Consider the following 24,060-nt stretch of genomic DNA (forward strand, 5'->3'; position numbering starts at 1 on the left):
AAGAAGGAAAAAAAAAAAAAAAATAGAAGAAGCAAACGAAATCCAAGGTCCTTGCAATATCTACTAGTCTTTTTTATTTTTTGGGGTGTAGATGGACAGTGGGAGACTGACTGCAGCAATTTGCTGTTGCAGAAAGATAAACAAACTATGCATGATTGATTGAAAAAAAAAAAATTAAACCCAAAATACTCAACTTCTAAACTCTAAAAAATTGAAAACAAATGAACAAAAAATTCATAAATTGAGTCATACCTTGATTGGAGGATTCAAAACTTCAAAATCACCATCCATCAATAGAAAAACTTATTTTTCTCTATGAGAGCTATTAGGGTTTTAGCCAGAATAAATGTAAGATAAGTAAAGAGTGATCGTAGGGTTTAATTATAGTGTTTGAGTTTATTGATAAATTTGAGTTTTGTTATTAATTTCATTTTTGTAATTATACAATAGGGTAAAATAGACAATTAACATTTAAAATTTTAAGTTAGGTGTAAAAAGAGGTTGCATGGGTTTAAATAAAAGTTCCCAAAAATTAATCAATCTTTTATTATGGAGGACTTTTAATTAATTTGTGTTTTTGCAGCATAAAATGAGCTAATTAAGCACTTAAAACATGAAATCTCTTTTTACTCCCTCAAACGACCCCTTACCAAAAAGAAATGAAAAATGAAAAAGATATAAGGCAACGCAGCGGTGTGAAGTTTGTATCGCGGACTTGTAGTTAAGTAGCACATTAAAGTAATTAGTTGCATGATAAATTTAATTTATGTATGAAGTTTATAAATTGTTAACAAGTAACAATAATAACTTCTATATATGCATTACAACTATGGTAGATTTGAGTTATATGTGGTCATGAGCTGACCTTTAACTCATAGTGCATGCGATATACTATTATGTAATCAATTTATCACGTGTCAATTGTCAATAAATACACATTTTGAATATATGACAAACATTTATTAGATGGTGATACCATTAAAATTATATCTTGATTGCATGAGAGAATCTCTCATATTGTATCGCTTAAAAACTACCATGCGACTCTGTCGTCATGACCCACCACATCAACGTATATCATGTTTGGTATCCAATTTGCCTTATACTCATAGGTAATGGACAAACTAATGATGTACATCGAAAAATAAAAATAATTTTTTTCCTATAATTCAAAATATATGAATTGGATTAATACCATGTAATTTGGTTATAAATTGACACATTAGTAAATGAAAACGTCAAATATGATGAGAAACGGTGCATTTGAGTTGGTACGATCGCATCAAACAGATATAATTTTTTGAATAAAAAAATTATATATTGTTTCATTTGACAACGCAACACAGAACTCCCCTCTTTATTACAACATTTTTATATCAAACACAAGTACAACTGGCGTGGCTTCGACTTCAACTCCAACTCCACCAGCTTCGCTTCACTTCCACACAACTCAACTATCTCGAAGCCAAAGCTTTTAGAGAGAGAAGCAGCAGCAGCAGGTGCCAGGTGGTGGTGGTGAGCACTAGGAGAGAGAGAAAGCTAGAGAGAGAAAGAGAGAGAAGTCTCCATGAAAGAGAGAGAGAGAAAGAGGAAGTCTCCGCGTGGTCCCCACCTCTAGCTGTCAACAAAATTAACTCTCATGTCTCTCACCTTCTTCCGAAGCCTCTTAATCTCACAAACCCCAAACTCCTGTTATTCCTTCTTCTTCTTCTTCTTCTTCCTCCTCCTCCACTTCTCTACTTCCACTTCCCACCGCCGCCAAACACTCCCACTACAAAACTCCAACTCCAACATTACCAAGGCCAGCTACCCAGCAGCAAGTCCGAGTTGTTCGCCGTATCTTTCGGGCGCCATGGACTCCCAGATCTATGGTCGCTGCTTCTTCTTCGTCTTAGCTCTCGTCCTATCCGCCGCCGCCGCCGCCACATTGCCATCCAACAAATCCTCCACCGCTGCGGTCAACTCCAACTCCGTCCTCGTCGCCCTCCTCGACTCGCATTACACCGAGCTGGCCGAGCTCGTCGAGAAGGCCCTCCTCCTCCAGACCCTCGAGGAGGCCGTCGGCAACCACAACGTCACCATCTTCGCCCCAAAAAACGAGGCCCTCGAGCGTCAGCTCGACCCGGAATTCAAGAGGTTCCTGCTAGAACCGGGCAATCTGAAGTCCCTCCAGACGCTGCTCATGTTCCACATTATCCCCAGCCGCATCGGGTCGGCCCAGTGGCCTTCCGGGTCGGGTCACCACCACAAGACCCTCTCCGGTAACCACGAGCACATTCATTTGACAACCCACAAGCCAACCGGCCGCAAATCTGTTAACTCCGCGCAAATCATCGGACCCGATGATGTGACCCGGCCCGACGGCGTCATCCACGGGATCGAGCGCCTCTTAATCCCTCGCTCCGTCGAGGACGACTTCAACCGGCGACGGAATCTTCGGACCATATCTGCCATTCACCCCGAGGGAGCTCCCGAGGTCGACCCCAGAACCCACCGCTTGAAGAAACCGGCTCCTCCGGTTCCAGTCGGGGCCCCACCAGTTCTGCCGGTTTACGACGCCTTGGCTCCCGGCCCGTCTCTAGCTCCAGCTCCCGCACCCGGACCCGGCGGGCCCAAACACCACTTCGACGGCGAGAGCCAGGTGAAGGACTTCATCCACACTCTCCTCCACTACGGCGGATACAATGAGATGGCGGACATTCTGGTGAATCTGACGTCTTTGGCGACGGAGATGGGGCGGTTGGTTTCGGAAGGGTACGTGCTGACGGTCCTGGCGCCGAACGACGAGGCGATGGCGAAACTGACGACAGACCAGCTGAGCGAACCGGGGGCGCCGGAGCAGATTGTGTACTACCACATCATACCGGAGTACCAGACGGAGGAGAGTATGTATAATTCGGTAAAGAGGTTCGGGAAAGTGCGGTACGACACGCTGAGGCTGCCACATAAGGTGGTGGCGCAGGAGGCGGATGGGTCAGTGAAATTTGGGCAGGGGGACGTTTCCGCGTATTTGTTTGATCCCGATATTTATACGGACGGGAGGATATCGGTGCAGGGGATTGACGGGGTGCTTTACCCTACGGAGGAAGAGGAGGCCAAGTCGGAGAAGAAATCTGCACCGGTTGTTAAGGTTGCTGCTAAGCCCAGGAGAGGTATATTCAGTAACTTTTTTCTTTCTCTGCATCTTCGATTCCTTGCTTAAATTTGTGTTTGCTAGTAACTAGGTTTGTAATGTGTGTCATAATTGATGAAAAAATATGTTTTCTTTGAGGTTGGATTAGGTCTAATTGGACTGGAGATTGATGTTCATGGTGGAGTAGGTTGAAACAGTTTAGAAATGGGTCAGTTATGTTATACTAGATGTTACCAATGATTAGGATGATGTGGTCATTGATTTATTTATGGATGGTTTATCACTAGTTTTCTCATTATCGGCTTCATTTCTCCAAGTTTCCGTAGTTTGATCGGTGTAATGTCAATGAAGTTTCAGAGAGGCTAATGGCATCTGCAGCTGTGTTTTTAAAGCCAAAAAACCCTCTTCCACCCCTTCTCCTTCTGATATGGCACCTAAGAACCCTAGATTAGTCACACTCCCATCCTCCCCTGTTGATATCCTCGGTTCCAAAGCTTTTCGCTGACATCTCATGACGGTTGCTAAGGTTGCTGCTAGCAATTCCCGGAGTTGCATGCTTTGTTTTACTGCGATTTGTTTGTTTCGTTTTTTATTGATTGATTCAATTCATGTTTGTTGTTGTCGTGAGGGGCTGATAAAAATGCATTTGTTTTTGAGGTTTGGTTAGGAACTAGTAAACATTTCACTAGTCATTTTGTTTTGTTTTTGATTGATAGCGGAGTGGGTTGGTTTCTGGAGAATCAGTTTACAACTGGGCTGGTACTAATTCATTCATAAAAAAAAGGGGCGGCTTATTACATGTTAAATGCGACAAATGATTAGGAGTGATGCGATCATTGATTGATTAATGGAGGTTTTCTAAGATTTATCATTTGATTTATGGGCATGGGCATACCCAAGAAGGTGACACCCAACAACCCTATATAAGTTGTAGTATTTCTTAACATGTAAACCATCTCAAACCATCTATCAGCTTGAGATTTACATCAATCAACGGTTATTAATTCCCTAATTTTGCACAAGCAACACAAAGTAGGACGCTTTTACTCGTGTTGTATGTGCCGATATTAGGACATACCTAAGATTATAGGGCTACAAATATTTTCTTGGGGGTAGAAGGAGGAAGCTTGGAAGGTAGGGCTAGGCAGCAAAGACTGTCGGTGCAAAGGCATAAAAGTTTTGACATCACGGACCTTGGAGTGCAGGGGAGGAGAGGGACCCTTCCACCAGTGTGTGTTCCGAATCATATGAAATGGTCTTATTCCATCATGGAATTTCCATGTGACACCAGCCAAGCATTACCCAGCGGTGACCTAATGAGATATGACCCACCACACCACACCACAGCCTGTCCCTTAATCTAATCTCTCCTACTAATTGAAAAGTCAGCTGGCAGGCTTTGTTCTGTCTATCAAGCACATTACCTCCCCAGCTCAGTAGCTGACCTTCATATTATTTTTATTTAATTTTTCCCATTTATTTATTTAATTTGTTTTAATTTTTATATTTTTGGATTGAATTTCATGCCGTTTTCCAAGTGGTGATTCCTTGGTATTTATTATATATTTGCATGTGATATTACAGGTTTTATTCAGTTGACTTATATTTTTTCCGTTTTCGACTTTAAATTTTCAGGGAAATTGATGGAAGTAGCTTGTAGAATGCTTGGAGCTGTTGGACATGATTCACACTTCTCTACTTGTCAATGAAGATACTCGTCTCTCTCTCCCTCTCTCCCTCTCTCAAAATTACAATTTCTGCCCCGACGAAAGAAAAAAACAAGGATGAATATTTCACTGTAACCAGTTATCGATAATGGTAAATACCGTTCTTTCTTCTACATTCGTTGTAATTTGTTTTTCGAAACACGTTCGGTTTTTTGGGGGGTAAAACAGAGTTTTGGTAAGCATGGCAGTGTAGGATGATCGATGATATGAGTCTGCATGTTATATAAATGATTTGAATAATGAATGAATGTATAAACAGAGGGAGCGTTTGGCTTGTGGGATTTCTTTGGATATCCCTCTCAAACAAAAGAATCTCCATATCCCTCTTGATTTCTCTCCCCTGATTTGTTATCAAAACTGTAATTACATACTCATTCTTTAATTATTATCTTTATTTTTCTGATTCTTTTGTTTGGGTTACCATGTTTGCATGAACAACATCCTTTTTCTCCATCGCTTTGCTTGTGAATCAAAACTTCAACCTGTTTGCTTGCGCATCAAACAACCAAAGTTCTTGTGTCCTTTTAGCACCGTCCGCTGATGTGTTCCCACCCGAGCAATCCACCATTTGCATTAATACAAATTATAAACTCGGAATCCTCTACGGTGTAATTTTGTTTATGAACAAAAATCAAACCCACGCGAACATGAAATAAGAAACTAATAAAGTGACTTAAGTGTCGGATCACCTGAGATAGGTGCACCACTTTTTGAATCTAACTACGCCGACCGGTCGCTCTAGTTCACCGACTACTTACTGGGAAATTTTCATGCGTACCACTAATTTTAAGCTACTAGTTGCCAACGTACTGAGGTTGAACCTTTTGATACCAGAGGAAGATACAAACGCAGACACCTCGATAAAAGAAGGGTGATTTTGTATAAAATCAATACAAAGTTACCATATTGACATTAGATCAACAATTTTTATGTTAATTATAAATAGGTCAATCATGTATTTGTGACATTTAAATGCATTTAAAATAAACAAAAATTACAGAATCTGCCATTACAGCTGGCACCTACTTCAACTGACAGCCAATTTCTCATATTTCCTAATTCTATTTTTTACATTTAAATTTAGACACTGTGTTGTAGTGTCCATTTCATAGTTTTGTTTTTTTCATCACTCACATGCCTCATACATGCTCGTTTTTATATTTGGATTCAGACATTGTAGTGCAATGTCTGTTTCTTGGTATTGTTTTTTATTTTTCGATTCAAACACTGTGTTGAAGTGTCCGTTTCCTGATTCTATTTTTTTCATCACTCATATGCCTTCTATGCTTAACACCTCACACGACTCTTGATTTCTACATTTGGATTTAGACGCTACAATGCAGTGTTCATTTCCTGTTCTATTTTTTACATTTGGATTCAAACACTGCAATGCAGTGTATGTTTCCTGGTTTTCAATTGTTGATCGTAGAAGTCTGTGTTTTTTGATTTTGAATTGCTGACCATAGTGTGTGTTTTCTAGTTTCGCATTGTAGGCGTGTAAACGGTGGTGGAAAAAACGCAAATGTGTACTGAAACAGTTTCGTGAAAGGGGAGAAATAAAATTCAAACAGTTTCAATTGCTTAATTAGCGATCAAAATTGTCAAGCTCCAAGAATTTGCGAAATTGTTTCCTCTTTGATACATCAAGTCGACTACAAAAAAATTAAAATAAAATAAAAGGTTTTTAATCCTACTCAAGTTTCATCGTTGGTATCTAAATGTTTTCCTAATTTAATGAATTCTTTCTTCACACATTGACTTTGCAATATCATCGCCCCATTGTGCTTTATAGATGTAAAGACCTTAAGAAGTTACAGAATTTCACAGCCTTTCATAGATGAGAAAGCACATGTCTTTGACTTCCACAAGTCCCAACTAAACACCAGCAGTCGAACCCTTGAGAATCAACATTGCCGACTCCCAATTCTAGTAATTCCAATTCGATTTCAGAAGTTGAGGAGAGAGAGAGATGGCGACGAGTCCGTCAATATTGAAGGCAGTGCTAGTGATAGCTGGGATGTGCGTAGGCAGGTACATAGTGGGCCTAGCTCTATGTTGGTACTTCATAGAGGTCTTAGTCGTCATCTCCCACTTTTCTTCTTCCTCCTCTTCTGCTTGCCCTCCCTGCTTTGGCGATTGCTCTTCTCACCATGTCCTCCATCCCCATTGGTAATGACATAAAGCATATGTGGCATTGATTATTGACCTATCTCTAATTAATAAAAATATATCATTGATCAAGTCCAAAATAAAAATATGTCCTTGATATATGATTAAATTGTAAAATTTTTGTTGATTTTTTGGCTAAATTACCTATAAAAGAAATAGGCTACGAATTAATTATTTGGTATATGTCCAAACTTCACTCAAATTTCTTTGAGGAGTTATTATGTACTTGAAATTTAGCTACAAGAACATTAAAGTGCAAATAGCATTTTGCCATTATTTGTGTAATAGTCTTTTTTTGCCAATATTTCTTCCAAATAATAGAAATAACTGAATTGATCCTTTTGTTATATGAATTTAGACCTCAAATTTCTTTTGCATTAATTTAGAATCTTGAGGTGGTGGTTGAGTTGGTGGTTTCACATGGTATGATTAGTTGGTATTATTTGTCACTGTGTAATCAATTGGGGAAAAAATAAATAAAAAGATTTTGGTCAATTATGGTAGTTGCTTAATTAAATAAAACCCTTTTTTGCATGCTCATTATATATCATAAGATTTCTTTTTGTTCTTTCTAATCAAACTTAGGCATTTAAAAATCGATTTTTAAAAGGAAGATATTACCAAGATCCTTTAGATGTGGAATCATCACTCACTTGTCCCTACGTGGGACATGTAATTTTGCATTTTATTGTCAAAAAATGGAAGTGACAGTAACGGAAAGTGTAGTATCCCACATCGCCCGTGAGGGCGTGGTCTTTGGGCCTTATATATCCATTGCCAACCTTAAGTTTCAACTAGGCCTTTTGTGGACTCCCTGAGGGGAGAGCAGGCGCTGGCTACGGCTGAGTACCGGTCCACAGAAACAAAACCGTGTGGTAGCTCTGTCTTCGGGCAGGGAATGCCAAAGCGGACAATATAGTTGGGGCTGAGGGTTGGGATGTGACAATTTGGTATCAGAGCCAGACTCACGGTCGTGGTGTGCCGACGAGGACGTCGGGCTCCCTAAGGGGGGTGGATTGTAGTATCCCACATCGCCCGTGAGGGCGTGGTCTTTGGGCCTTATATATCCATTGCCAACCTTAAGTTTCAACTAGGCCTTTTGTGGACTCCCTGAGGGGAGAGAAGGCGCTGGCTACGGCTGAGTACCGGTCCACAGAAACAAAACCGTGCGGTAGCTCTGTCTTCGGGCAGGGAATGCCAAAGCGGACAATATAGTTGGAGCTGAGGGTTGGGATGTGACAGAAAGGGATCATAAGAGGATCCCTTCCCCTTAATCCACTAAATCAGGGAATTCGTGCCGTTAAAAATTGATCTAACAGGTGAAGTTATTATAACTTTTAAAGTAGACTCGTGTTTGTAGTCATTGGATTAAATTTCAACGGCACGGATCCCGTGATTTGGTGGATTAAGGGGAAAGGATCTAGAGAGGATCCCTTGCCGTAATATTATTCAATTCACCAATATCGATATTTTAAACACTGGCCATAATACACGTATGAATCAAGAATTAATTATTAGATACTGTGTGTGGATGCAAATTTCTTCATCCTTGTTCTTGGACAAAATTGCACCTACAAAACAAATAACACATTTGGTCAAGGCCAAGAGCCTCCCACAATGAATTGGTGGGGGGGCTTTGGCCGAATAACCTCCGATGCCAAAGTTAGAATTTTGAGGGAAAAGTGTTTGGAGAATTTAGAGAATTTAGTAAGAGTGTAAAACTTAGGTTTTGGAGAAAATGAGGGTGTTTATATAGGGGTGTGGCTAGCCCCTTCGGGAGGAGATGGACCGGCCACTTGGATGATTTTTTGGGTGAGATTCATGATTTGTAGCTAATTAATAAATTAATTGAATAATAAATCAATTAATTAGCTAATTAATATAATTTTAAAGGAAAATTTTGGGGGTTAGCTTGTGGAGAATATTTGATGAGGATGGATGAAATAAGTTTTAAATCAATACCTATTTTGGGCACTTTTGACTTGATTGAGGGATGGTTGTCCACTGCTTGTGCGTAGGAGTTCCGGTGTTCCTCGATGGTAGTTTTGTCCTTTTAATCCTAGAATCCACATGTCACCTCCATATTCTTCGTGATTATTTTTGGCTCCAGATTGATAAGTATGTGATGTGAGAAGTAAAACTTCCTTATAATGACAAGTAATAAAATAAAACATTTCACTAGAAAGAATAAATTGTACATAACTTCATTGAAATTTTCATCATAAAAGCAACACAAGTTTTATGGAAGTAAACTAATATCACAAAGAAAGAAATTTAAAAAAAAACTAAAGAATGCATAGGCTCATGGATATTTCATGCAAACTTTTTGCAAATTGTCTGCAAACACTGGATATTTCTTGAAATATCGAGGAAATTGACTGATTTCTGGAAATATCGTGGATGTGGGGCGAATTTTAGTCTTCCCCTCTTTCCATATCGTTCCCTGAATTTTTGGATATTTCTGTGGAAATATCGAGTATATCCAGGATATTTCAAACACTAGTTGTGGCTTCATTTAACATTGCCTAACAAATAATTTTAAATTTCCATGTTTTTGAGAAAATTTCCATCATTTCCATTAAAAGCAATTGATATCAATATTAATATATGATATATCCGTTGATATTTTCACAAATTTACCTATCGATATTTCCACCGAAATCGATATTTTAAACACTGGTTACATCACATGTTTTATTTATCAACACCAACCCAAAAGCGGAAGTTCAGCATTCACTCTATTGCAACATGTGTGTTAATTACACCACTTGACACACAAGGAGAAATTCATATAGAGACCCCGATGCTCTCGAAATCCTCAAGAAGCCAGAAACAAATAATGGTAAAGGTCTTTCAGGGACTGTTCGAATATCTTGTACAAAATTCATTTGTGCTCATCAAGTGTTTGATGAAATATATGATAAACATATATCTTCATCACTTGAAATGACGCGTCAACATCCTTCGACAAGATGCGTCGACAACACTCGGTAATGAATCTCAACAAAACTCAACATGGCTTTTCGGCAGAACTCGACAAATGTTTTGTTCTGCCGACATGCATCCATCATAGCTCGATAACATATAACATGCACACCAAATACTCGACGAAATTTCCAACCGAAAAAAAAAAAAAAAAAAAAAAAAGGTTTTGTTTTTCATTTTGTAAAATATTAATGCAAAAACACAAATTCATCGTTCACACTGTTGCAACATAGTGTGTTAATAACATCACTTATCACATTTAAAGTGGTTTAGTCAGTACTCATGGGCTTGTAGAAGGCAAAGTTTGATGCCCTTCAACTCGTGCCAATGAAGAAAGAAGAAAGAAGAAAGAACAAGAACTGGTCTAAAGCTAAAGTCCACCTAAAGAATAAATATAAGAAACCCAAATTTCAGAGGAACAAAATGGGGTTCTGCACCGATAAATTCAACATTTTTAGCATCATTGATTGATCAGTGGCAGCTGCTACCGACCGGTCCCTTCCAAGTTATGTAGTAGGACCCTGTAGCATTAGTCAAAGTTAGGAACAAATTCTTGTTTTAATTTCTTTGGGATATATCTGGTAAACGGATCGTGTTTGTCATGTTAGTATTAATTTTGTGTCATTTGTTTTACCAAATTATACAAATCAACAAATTCTACCAATCAACAAATCTAGATTCTTGAAATTTGATGCAACGGCTAAAATTATTATAACTTTTAAAGAAGTCCTCGGTTTTTAGCTGTTGAATAAAATTTCAAAAGTTCGAATTTGTTGATTGGTAGAATTTGGTGAAGGGATCCTCTCCGGATCCCTTTCCGTTAAGGGGTTCATGTTAGCCAGATTTTGATCTAATGGAAGCCTAAACTTTATTAAACATGTGTCCAAACATTGTTAAAATTTAAAACAAATTAAAAAAATAAAAAAAAAAAAAAAAAAAAAAAACTAAATCAAAAGCAGAAGAACAAAAGAGCAACTCCGAAGCTATTCTATTATATTTTCTTTTCTTTATCTTTTTCACTAAGGTGATGTTAGACGATTTTTTTCTATACATAAATGGTAAACGGTAGGCTCTACAATTTTCAAAGTAAAATGGGTGAGTCCATCTACTCTTTCATATATCTTGATAAATTTTGTTTTACCAATTTTGACCTGAAATGTTAAAACTCCGTGTTGTGTTGATGTTAACATAGATAGTCGTTATTAGTATTGCAAAAGTCTATTTAAAAATTTTCCCTTGTAAAAGTATAAAGAACAAATTGCAGTTTGATAAGATGATTTTTTATTTTTTATTTTTTATTTTTTTGGCGTTCTGCTAAGAACTTCCTTTGATGATGAGAAAACACTTTGGTTTAATCCGTTGAAGTAGTTATTCTCACTTACTTGCTACTTACAGTTTAACACATGCTCATAAACTTGGGACAAGTTTTTACTTTCTAATATGGGACAATACTAGGCTCGTAAACTTGGGACAAGTTTTTACTTTCTAATATGGGACAATGCTAGGCCACCATCAATTCTTACCTCTTTTAGACAATATCTTCTATTTTTGTCAGAAAAAATTCCAAGATATTTTCTCAAAATTCGACTAGCTGTACCCAGCAAGGGCAGTGGGAAATGAAATAATGAACGAATGAATGTATAAACTGAGGGAGCGTTTGGCTTGCGGGATTTCTTTGGATATCCCTCCCAAACAAAAGAATCTCCATATCCCTCTTGATTTCTCTCCCCCCTGATTTGTTATCAAAACTGTAATTACATACTCATTCTTTAATTATTATCTTTGTTTTTCTGATTCTTTTGTTTTGGGTTACTATGTTTGCATGAACAACATCCTTTTTGTTCCATCGCTTTGCTTGTGAATCAAAACTTCAACCTGTTTCCTTGCGCATCAAACAACCAAAGTTCTTGTGTCCTTTTAGCATTGTCTGCCAATGTGTCGCCACCGTAACAATCCACCATTTGCATTAATACAAATTATAAACTCGGAATCCTCTATGGTGTAATTTTGTCTATGAACAAGAATCAAACCCACACAAACTTGAAACAAGAAACTAACAATGTGACTTAGGCGTCGGATCACCTGAGATAGGTGCACCACTTTTTGAATCTAACTACGCCAACCGGTCGCTCTAGTTCACCGGCTACTTACCCGGAAATTTTCATGCGCTACCACTAATTTTAAGCTACTATTTTCCAACATATTGAGATTGAACTTTTTGATACAAGAGAAAGATTCAAATTCGACACCTCGATAAAAGAAATAGGCTACGATTTAATTAGTTGGTATATATATTTCCAAACTTCACTCAAATTTCTTTGAGGAGTTATTATGTACTTGAAATTTAGATACAAAAACATTAAAGTGCAAATAGCATTTTGCCATATTTGTGTTAGTCTTTTTTTTTGCCAATATTTCTTCCAAATAATAGAAATAAATGAATTGATCTTTTTGTTAAATTTCTTTTGCATTAACTTAGAATATTGAGGTGGTGGTTGGCTACAGGATTTAAATCCAGGCATCACAAGTTGGTGGTGTTGCATGGTATGATTAGTTGGTATTATTTGTCACTGTGTAATCAATTGAGAAAAAATAAATAAAAAGATTTTGGTCAATTATGGTAGTTGTTTAATTAAATAAAACCCCTTCTTTGCATGCTCAATATATATATTATAAGATTTCTTTTTGTTCTTTCTAATCAAACTTAAGCATATTAAACTCGATTTTTAAAAGGAACATATTACCTAGATCCTTTAGATGTGCAATCATCACTCTCTTGTCCCCACGTGGAACATGTAATTTTACATTTATTGTCTAAAGATGGAAATTGACCGTTATATAACGATGTTTTTGGTTTTAATATTACTCAATTCATTCGTGTTACAGTATGTGTTTTATTTATCAATACCGACCTTAAAACTCAAATTCCACCTTCACTATATTGCAACCCGTGCGTAAATTTATTTATGCTCATCAAGACCCTTCAGAAGCTAGAAACAAATAATGGTAAAGGTATTCCAGATATTGTTCAAATGTCTAGTACAAAATTTATTTGTGTTCGTCAAGTGTTCGATAGAATGCATGTTCAACAGATCTCAATAGCATTTAGCACGCGTCGACATCCTCAACAAGATGTGTCGGCAACACTCAATATATCTATACAAAACTCAGCATGGCCTTTCGGAAGAGCTTGACATATATAGATATCAGTCGATATGAACGCATTATAATTCGATAGATTATGACAGACATACCAAATGTTCGACGAAATGCCCAACTGAAAAAATTGATTTTGTTTTTCAATTTGTCAATATTAACGCAAAAACACAACTTCGTCGTTCACACTGTTGCAACACATGTATTTAACAGCACATGTCACATTTAAAGTGGTTTAGTCTTTACTCACGGGCAAGTAGAAAGCAAATTATGATGCCCTTCAACTCGTGCCCATGAAGAAGAAGAAAGAGCACAAAATGGTTTAAAGCTAAAGTCTACCTAAAATGTAAAGACAAGAAACCCAAATTTCAGAGCAACAAAATGCGGTTTTGCACCGATAAATTCAACCTTTTTAGCATGATTGATTGATCAGTGGCAGCTGCTACCAACCGGTCACCTTTCCAAATTAGGTAGTAGGACCCTTTAGCAACAGTCAAAGCTAGGATAAAATTTTTGTTTTAATTTCTTTGGGGTAAACCTAGAAAACGGGTTGTGTTTATCTTGTTCGTATCATTCTTATGTCATATTTGTTATTATAACGGGTCGTTTTGTGTCAAATCCGTGATCTTAACGGATTCTTAACAATTGACTCGATAACGACCCGATTCATTAACGGATCGTGCCGTTTTATGTCAAGTTACAGGGTTATGCAATAAATTTTCATATCTAATGTCTAGACCTTGATAACAACCTAACTCGCTGACGAATTGATTTGAAATCTATTATTTTTGTATCATTTCATGTTGAGTTAACGAAATGTTTTAAGAAATTTTTAGGCCTACTTTGAAAAATTAATTTAGAGACCATTTTACCAAAAAATGAAAATAAAAAGAAAGATCATATTTACATTGGAATTTAGTTTATATATATTTGATTACCAAAAAAAAAAAAGAGTCAAAGCTAGAGATGTACTTGGTTAAAGTTATAATAGGACCATTAGGCCAATACGGATAAGGATTCTCTTCAGATTCACTTTGTGAGGATTCTAACAATTCATTGTAAATCGTGCTACTAATTTTCGTTAGATATTATTTGTGTTTAATTTTAAATAAAAAAAGTCATATGATTTCTAACCGCACGATACACGATAAATGGTTAAAATGTGAGAATTCTTAGGATTCCTATAATTTGAATCCAGATGGAATCCAAATCCAGGCTAACACATTAAATTATTTGACATTTGGCATTTCTTAAGACGTCGCAAACTAGTTGTTAAGGGTTTCATGTTAGCCAGACTTTAAGCTTAAGCTTTATTCAACATGTGACCAAATATTGTTAAAACAATTTTTTTTTTTAAACTAAATCAAAAGCAGAAAAACAAAGAGCAACTCTCTTATATTTTATTTTCTTTATCTTTTTCATTAAGGTGTGTCAAACGATTTTTTTCTATACATAAATGATAAAAGGTTGGATTGGTGAGTCCATCTACTCTTTCGTATCTTTTGATAAATTTTGTTCTATCAATTTTGACCTGAAATGTTAAAATCTCGTGTTGTGTCGATGTTAACATAGATAGATGTTATTAGTACTGCAAAAGTCTATTGAAAACTTTTCCCTTGTAAATATATAAAGAACAAATTACAATTTGATAAAACGATTTTATTTTATTTTATTTTATTTTTTGAAGTTCTGATATGAACTCTCTTTGATGATAAGAAAACACTTTGGTTTATTCCGTAGAAAGTAGTCTACTTACCTGCTACTTACAGTTTAACACATGCTCATAAACTTGGGACAAGTTTTTACTTTCTAATATGGGACAAGGCCACCATCAATTCTTACCTCTTTTAGACAATATCTTCTATTTTTGTCAGAAAAAATTCCAAGATATTTTCTCAAAATTCGACAAGCTGTACCCAGCAGCAAGGGCAGTGGGAAATGGAATCAAGATCTCGTTTCATCCAGCTTTTAGCTAGGGCTCCTTTGATTAGGGTCAAAGCAAAGCCTTATTCCTTAGCCATTGATTTAATATAAGAAAAACTAATGAAAAATGCTTGAAAACTTTGAGTTTTAATCATAAAGACAAAATAAAGGGTAAAGTGAATAGTATCAGGATTGATTTTTTAGTGTAAAAATGTAGTTTTTCGTTAAAGTGAACAGTATCGAGATATTTTCGTTAAAGTTCCCTTTAATATATTACACACACACACACGTATAAATACCAAGATTTTGTAAAGCAAATGTTAAGATCCCAATACGCAACTACATGGAACATTTCATTTTGTTAAAAATAACAAAATACATGCATGTAAATGTGTTGATTTGAAGACAAAGTCATAAGATGCAAACTAAATTTGTTTGAAACTTTTATTAGGGACTTGGCTTGGATGTTTTAGTACAATCACCTACTAACAATTAGATATGCTGTAATAACATTCAATGATTGTGTCAAATTGTTAATGTTTTCAAAATAAAATTGTTTTACTAATTTTGACCTGAAATGTTAAAACTCTGTGTTGTGTCGATATTAATATAGCTAGTCGTTATTAGTATTGCAAAAGTCTATTTAAAACTTTTCCCTTGTAAAAGTATAAAGAACAAATTGCAGTTTGATAAGATGATTTTTTAAATTCTTTTTTTTTTTGGCGTTCTGATAAGAACTTCCTTTGATGATGAGAAAACACTTTGGGTTAATCCGTTGAAGTAGTCATTCTCACTTACTTATTACTTACAGTTTAACACATGCACATAAACTTGGGACAAGTTTTTACCTTCTAATATAGGACAAGGCCACCATCAATTCTTACCTCTTTTAGACAATATCTTCTATTTTTGTCAGAAAAAATTCCAAGATATTTTCTCAAAATTCGACAAGCTGTACCCAGCAAGGGCAGTGCGAAATGAAATAATGAACGAATGAATGTATAAACAGAGGGAGCGTTTGGCTTGCGGGATTTCTTTGGATATCCCTCCCAAACAAAAGAATCTCCATATCCCTCTTGATTTCTCTCCCCCTTGATTTGTTATCAAAACTGTAATTACATACTCATTCTTTAATTATTATCTTTATTTTTCTGATTCCTTTGTTTTGGGTAACTATGTTTGCATGAACAACATCCTTTTTGTTCCATCGCTTTGCTTGTGAATCAAAACTTCAACCTGTTTCCTTGCGCATCAAACAACCAAAGTTCTTGTGTCCTTTTAGCATTGTCTGCCAATGTGTCGCCACCGTAGCAATCCACCATTTGCATTAATACAAATTATAAACTCGGAATCCTCTACGGTGTAATTTTGTCTATGAATAAGAATCAAACCCACACAAACTTGAAACATGAAACTAACAATGTGACTTAGGCGTCGGATCACCTGAGACAGGTGCACCACTTTTTGAATCTAACTACGCCAACCGGTCGCTCTAGTTCACCGGCTACTTACTCGGAAATTTTCATGCGCTACCACTAATTTTAAGCTACTATTTTCCAACATAATGAGATTGAACTTTTTGATACAAGAGGAAGATTCAAATTCGACACCTCGATAAAAGAAATAGGCTACGAATTAATTAGTTGGTATATATATTTCCAAACTTCACTCAAATTTCTTTGAGGAGTTATTATGTACCTGAAATTTAGCTACAAAAACATTAAAGTGCAAATAGCATTTTGCCATTATTTGTGTGTCTTTTTTTTTTGCCAATATTTCTTCCAAATAATAGAAATAAATGAATTGATCTTTTTGTTAAATTTCTTTTGCATTAATTTAGAAATATTGAGGTGGTGGTTGGCCAATGGCTACAGGATTTAAATCCAGGCATCACAAGTTGGTGGTGTTGCATGGTATGATTAGTTGGTATTATTTGTCACTGTGTAATCAATTGAGAAAAAATAAATAAAAAGATTTTGGTCGATTATGGTAGTTGTTTAATTAAATAAAACCCCTTCTTTGCATGCTCATTATATATTATAAGATTTCTTTTTGTTCTTTCTAATCAAACTTAAGCATATTAAACTCGATTTTTAAAAGGAGCATATTACCTAGATCCTTTAGATGTGCAATCATCACTCTCTTGTCCCCACGTGGAACATGTAATTTTACATTTTATTGTCTAAAGATGGAAATTGACCGTTATATAACGATGTTCTTGGTTTTAATATTACTCAATTCATTCGTGTTACAGTATGTGTTTTATTTATCAATACCGACCTTAAAACTCAAATTCCACCTTCACTATATTGCAACCCGTGCGTAAATTTATTTATGCTCATCAAGACCCTTCAGAAGCTAGAAACAAATAATGGTAAAGGTATTCTAGATATTGTTCAAATGTCTAGTACAAAATTTATTTGTGTTCGTCAAGTGTTCGATAGAATGCATGTTCAACATATCTCAATAGCACTTAGGACGCGTCGACATCCTCAACAAGATGTGTCGGCAACACTCAATATATCTATACAAAACTCAACATGGCCTTTCTGAAGAGCTCGACATATATAGATATCAGTCGACATGAACGCATTATAATTCGATAGATTATGACAGACATATCAAATGTTCGACGAAATGCCCAACTGAAAAAATTGATTTTGTTTTTCAATTTGTAAATATTAACGCAAAAACACAACTTCGTCGTTCACACTGTTGCAACACATGTATTTAACAGCACATGTCACATTTAAAGTGGTTTAGTCTTTACTCACGGGCAAGTAGAAAGCAAAGTATGATGCCCTTCAACTCGTGCCCATGAAGAAGAAAGAGCACAAAATGGTTTAAAGCTAAAGTCTACCTAAAATGTAAAGACAAGAAACCCAAATTTCAGAGCAACAAAATGCGGTTTTGCACCGATAAATTCAACCTTTTTAGCATGATTGATTGATCAGTGGCAGCTGCTACCAACCGGTCACCTTTCCAAATTAGGTAGTAGGACCCTTTAGCAACAGTCAAAGCTAGGAACAAATTTTTGTTTTAACTTCTTTGGGGTAAACCTAGAAAACGGATTGTGTTTATCTTGTTCGTATCATTCTTATGTCATATTTGTTATTATAACGGGTCGTTTTGTGTCAAATTCGTTATCTTAACGGGTTCTTAACAATTGACTCGATAACGACCCGATTTGTTAACGGATCGTGTCGTTTTATGTCAAGTTACAGGGTTATGCAAGAAATTTTCATATCTAATGTCTAGACCTTGATAACAACCTGACTCGTTGACGAATTGCTTTGAAATCTGTTATTTTTGTATCATTTCATGTTGAGTTAACGAAATATTTTAAGAAATTTTCAAGCCTACTTTGAAAAATTAATTTAGAGACCATTTTACCAAAAAATGAAAATAAAAAGAAAGATCATATTTACATTGGAATTTAGTTTATATATATTTGATTACCAAAAAATAAAAAAAAAGTCAAAGCTAGAGATGTACTTGGTTAAAGTTATAATAGGACCATTAGGCCAATACGGATAAGGATTCTATTCAGATTCACTTTGTGAGGATTCTAACAATTCATTGTAAAGCGTGCTACTAATTTTCGTCAGGTATTATTTGTGTTTAATTTTAAATAAAAAAAGTCATATGATTTCTAACCGCACGATACACGATCAATGGTTAAAATGTGAGAATTTTTAGAATTCCTATAATTTGAATCCAAATGGAATCCAAATCCAGACTAACACATTAAATTATTTGACGTTTGGCATTTCTTATGACGTCGCAAACTAGTTGTTAAGGGTTTCATGTTAGCCAGACTTTAAGCTTAAACTTTATTCAACATGTGACCAAATATTGTTAAAACAATTTTTTTTTTTTTAAACTAAATCAAAAGCAGAAAAACAAAAGAGCAACTCTCCTATATTTTATTTTCTTTATCTTTTTCATTAAGGTGTGTAAAACGATTTTTTTCTATACATAAATGATAAAAGGTAGGCTCTACAATTTTCAAAATAAAATTGGTGAGTCCATCTACTCTTTCGTATCTTTTGATAAATTTTGTTCTATCAATTTTGACTTGAAATGTTAAAATCCGGTGTTGTGTCGATGTTAACATAGATAGATGTTATTAGTACTACAAAAGTTTATTGAAAACTCTTCCCTTGTAAATATATAAAGAACAAATTACAATTTGATAAAACGATTTTTTTTTTTTTTTTTTTCTGAAGTTCTGATATGAACTCTCTTTGATGATAAGAAAACACTTTGGTTTATTCCGTAGAAAGTAGTCTACTTACCTGCTACTTACAGTTTAACACATGATCATAAACTTGGGACAAGTTTTTACTTTCTAATATGGGACAAGGCCACCATCAATTCTTACCTCTTTTAGACAATATCTTCTATTTTTGTCAGAAAAAATTCCAAGATATTTTCTCAAAATTCGACAAGCTGTACCCAGCAGCAAGGGCAGTGGGAAATGGAATCAAGATCTCGTTTCATCCAGCGTTTAGCTAGGGCTCCTTTGATTAGGGTCAAAGCAAAGCCTTATTCCTTAGCCATTGATTTAATATAAGAAAAACTAATGAAAAATGCTTGAAAATTTTGAGTTTTAACCATAAAGACAAAATAAAGGGTAAAGTGAATAGTACCAGGATTGACTTTTTAGTGTAAAAATGTGGTTTTTCGTTAAAGTGAACACCATCGAGATATTTTCGTTAAAGTTCCCTTTAATATATTACACACACACACATGTATAAATACCAAGATTTTGTAAAGCAAATGTTAAGATCCCAATAGGCAACTACATGGAACATTTCATTTTGTTAAAAATAACAAAATACATGCATGTAAATGTGTTGATTTGAAGACAAAGTCATAAGATGCAAACTAAATTTGTTTGAAACTTTTATTAGGGACTTGGCTTGGATGTTTTAGTACAATCACCTACTAACAATTAGATATGCTGTAATGACATTCAATGATTGTGTCAAATTGTTAATGGGTGATTGTATTAAGAATTTTAATGTACCTAATCAACAAGAGCAGAGCTAGAAATTTTTTACCCGCTAGCTATCGCAAGCTCAAAGTCTAATAACCTTTCTTTCAAGTGTCTATACCTACAATGTAATACTATATCGTTTCTTGAAAATGAAGATATGTAAACTTTTTGAGAAAAAAATTAAGAGAGGTATGTAAGAAATAAAAACGAGTATGTATAAAGCATAACGCAATAAATAACGCCTTGCAGATTTATATTGAATTTTGAATGGGCTTCACAGCCCAAAAACAAAGATGGCTTAAAATTCTAGTGCATTGGGCTATAACCAAAATGGACCTAGGCCAAGGCGGATAGACCTCTAAATCCAGAAAAATACAAGCAAAGAAAAAAACCCATTACATCATTCATAATAATTGGGAAATGATGACACTTAATTATGGCCGAGTATGAGGGAGCTGGGTCACCGACTCACCCGTGCTAATAATCTACATCTTCTATTGTTATTGGCACGAGACAGTACCGTGATGGTGAACTCGTACTATACAAATTATTATCCACCATCACACGCCCCATAGGAAACAAAATGGAGAAAAACTTAGTCATTTCATTGAATCAAATTGAAGACGAAGATGAAGAAGAGAATGGTGGTGGTGGAATCTCTGGTATAGCCAATCGAGTCTTTGTTTTTTCTAATGCTGTCATTGCCAGTCCTCTGATTAGATTCATTTCCAATTTGCCAATGATGCGCATGAGCAAAACAAGTTTTTTTTTTTTTTTTTTTTTTTTTAATGTAAATCTGACTAAATTATACAAAGATTTTGGAGCGAATAAGTTAGTCATCATGAGGTGTATAAAATAAGTGGGACAAGATTAATTTAACTGATGCCTTTTTAATACTTAAGGGCACCAAACACCTCATGCTAAATAGTCTTTTTCGGTGTTTAATAAACGTGTAAAATGAGATGCACGTGTTATAATATAAGTAGACGACATGATTGATATGTTTCATTTTAATGTATATTTCTCAATATCCTTCCACTTACATCATGACATGTGGTGAATTGTTATGGGACTTGTCTGGGTACATCGAAGAATCTCTCATGAGTTTGGACGGGGAAAAATAATTTCGAGAATTAATTAAAAGAAGTGAAAATATATACAATAGGGAAGGGTAAAATAGTAACACCAAAACCCAAACCCTAGTACTTGACCAAAAAAGAAAAAAAAAAAAAAAAACCAAAACCCTAGTAGATCACTTGTATCCTGCGCCGCTTTGTTGTCTCCTCCAAGCTCTCCTACCCTCCTCTGAAACTCCAACCTCCAGGTCAGTTTCATGGAATCTGCTACTTACTATGAACTTTTTAATTTTCTTAATTTTTTTTATTTATATTTTTATTAATGCTTCGTTATGTCATTGTTTTATTGAGAATTAAGCTTCAATTTTCAGTTGGGTTTCTGAATTGAAATTAGAAATTAAAGAATCAAAAATATTGTTCTTAATGTGATTGAAAGTTTGTGATTTATCCTTTTATTTTGCTTCCTAATTTTATTTGTCTAATTTTTTTATAACTTGATTTGTATAAATATATGGGTTAAGCCCCCGTAATTAATTAATTAGTTCAACATTTGGAACATTTGAGGCAGGCATTGTCAAATAGTTGTCAGGTTTCTGTAATCCCATTTCTGGGTGAAGGTGTTTTAATCAAACTAGGGTTTATAGCATTGAGTTTTCTAACTTTTGTAGCTTGAATTGCGATAGTGCAGAAACCATGGCCGCTGCTGATGTAGCTGCTCCTGCATTGGAACCAACGCAGCCGCACTATGATGTCAAGCTCTTCAACCGCTGGAGCTTCGACGATGTCCAGGTTTCTGGCGTTTTCGCTTAAATTTTGTACCTTGTTTTTCCAGAATCTGTGATGAATTTGATGAAATGTGGTTGAGTTTGGTAAAAATAAGTTTAGGTGGATTGTAATTATTGATGGCATATATTTAGAGGTACATTAGGTTTGATGTTGATATATACTCTGTGGTATGAGATAATGTTTCGGAGTGAACCGATGGTTGGTTAGCCCTCGAGGATCTGTGTTTGTCGTGCAAATCTTTGTTGGTTGCTGTCTTGCTTTTCAGAAATTTTAGACATCTGTGTGGCCTTGTTTTGTTTCTTAGATGCGCCGTACGTACAAGTTTGTTCTTGTCACGTGTATTTGATGCCGTAAAAGTGTACGTACACTTAAGTTAATTTCGTATATATGTTGATTCTCTTCATGACCATTAATCGTTGCTATCGATTCCTTGGTAATTATGTGTCAAGTTGGGATCCGGTGACACATGCATTTGACACATTTTTGTGGGGAACACTCCATAATGTATTTAAACGATCCAACTGTCTATCTTTTATGTCTTACCTCAAAGATCATTTCTACCAAAAAGTACCCAAATCCGTGACCATATGACCGTTGGCTTAAATTTAGTGTTTCTTTGTAGATCCTAATTCGTCAATTTTCTTCACTACAAATGTATGTCTTAATGGTTTTGGATTTGTCTATTTTCTTCAAATAAATGATGTACTAACATATATATGGTTCGGATGGTTGAAATACATTACAAAGTGGACCCTAGAACTAGGTGACAAAACGTGTGTTAAAAGCATGTGTCCTCAGACCCTAATCCTGTGATAAATTTCATTTTTTTGTTGAATATATTGATTAATTTGTTATACTCACGGCTGCTAATTATAATATGAATTGCCACTTTTAGGTCAGTGACATTTCACTGGCAGATTACATTGGAGTTGCACCTTCCAAGCATGCAACTTATGTACCTCACACTGCTGGAAGATACTCGGTCAAACGATTCAGGAAAGCTCAGTGCCCTATTGTGGAGAGGCTTACAAACTCACTCATGATGCACGGGAGAAACAATGGAAAGAAACTTATGGCTGTCAGGATCATTAGGCACGCGATGGAAATTATCCATTTGCTAACTGATCTGAACCCAATCCAAGTTATTGTTGATGCTGTCGTTAACAGGTACATAAGCCAATATGTTAATATCTTTCTCATAGTAATAATATACGTTGCCCTCAGTCCCTTGTTTGATGCTTAAGGGGAAGCTTATGTGCCCTTTAGTATAGTTTTCCTGATTACATGTTGATTTTTATATCTGTTGGGAACTTGGGATTACGATAGATGTGACCTTTCTTCTTCTTTCAGTTCCGTATTTGCATATCCTTGTTTTTTTTTCCTCATGCTGTATGTCTTCTTTCTGCCGATCAGTGGTCCACGTGAAGATGCAACTCGTATTGGATCTGCTGGAGTTGTTAGGCGTCAAGCTGTGGATATCTCACCTTTGAGACGTGTAAATCAGGCTATCTATCTCCTCACAACTGGTGCTCGTGAGTCTGCTTTCAGGAACGTCAAAACTATTGCTGAGTGTTTGGCTGATGAGCTTATTAATGCTGCCAAAGGTTCCTCTAACAGGTACTGCGCTTATTTGCCTTTTACATGTTATTTTCTCCAAAGTTATTTGCAGTCTGATTTCATTTCTTCCCCTTTTTTATTGTTTGTTCGCTGACGATTGGTGGTGTTTTACGTGCAGTTATGCAATCAAGAAGAAGGATGAGATTGAAAGAGTTGCCAAGGCTAACCGTTAAGAGGCTGCGAGAAAAATTTATGCAGGGAGGAGAATTTTGTACCCGTATTTGTTTTTTGCCCATTATTTAGAATTTTTCGGATATACCCTTGAATGCGAGACATGTCTCTGTCCTTTTATGTTACGAAACCAGTCATCTGTTAGTTTGGATCTTGTAATTTTATACCGTTGGATGCGGTTGATTTGATCCCTTATTCAAATTATGCAATCTCATAGACACTCTACACATGTTTCGAACTTTTGATGTATCGTTTGCACTCAATAATGGCAACCCTCCATGGATATCATTACTTGGAGACTCACCTGATTCTTTT

General features: G+C 35.8%; 2 protein-coding genes across 4 annotated transcripts; both read left to right on the top strand.

Moving 5' to 3' along the window:
* The first annotated feature begins 1,535 nt into the window (after positions 1 to 1,535).
* On the top strand, positions 1,536 to 5,201 carry LOC137745073 (fasciclin-like arabinogalactan protein 16). Its single transcript, XM_068484946.1, has 2 exons — positions 1,536 to 3,152; positions 4,769 to 5,201. Exons 1-2 carry the CDS (start codon positions 1,640 to 1,642, stop codon positions 4,840 to 4,842), a joined length of 1,587 nt encoding a protein of 528 aa, XP_068341047.1. The 5' UTR covers positions 1,536 to 1,639; the 3' UTR covers positions 4,843 to 5,201.
* Positions 5,202 to 21,294: 16,093 nt separating this feature from the next.
* Positions 21,295 to 23,970, top strand: LOC137745020 (small ribosomal subunit protein uS7-like). 3 transcript variants are annotated; one of them, XM_068484871.1, is made up of 5 exons: positions 21,295 to 21,419; positions 21,860 to 21,960; positions 22,853 to 23,124; positions 23,371 to 23,574; positions 23,693 to 23,970. In XM_068484871.1, exons 2-5 carry the CDS (start codon positions 21,865 to 21,867, stop codon positions 23,745 to 23,747), a joined length of 627 nt encoding a protein of 208 aa, XP_068340972.1. In that variant the 5' UTR covers positions 21,295 to 21,419; positions 21,860 to 21,864; the 3' UTR covers positions 23,748 to 23,970. The 3 variants fall into 3 exon arrangements, with proteins under 3 accessions (XP_068340972.1, XP_068340971.1, XP_068340973.1); XM_068484870.1 differs by having other exon boundaries at positions 21,301 to 21,419; positions 21,840 to 21,960; XM_068484872.1 differs by having other exon boundaries at positions 21,374 to 21,419; positions 21,855 to 21,960.
* The last annotated feature ends 90 nt before the right edge of the window (positions 23,971 to 24,060 follow it).

This window comes from Pyrus communis, chromosome 9, assembly GCF_963583255.1.
Source record: "Pyrus communis chromosome 9, drPyrComm1.1, whole genome shotgun sequence".
Lineage (NCBI taxonomy): Eukaryota > Viridiplantae > Streptophyta > Magnoliopsida > Rosales > Rosaceae > Pyrus > Pyrus communis.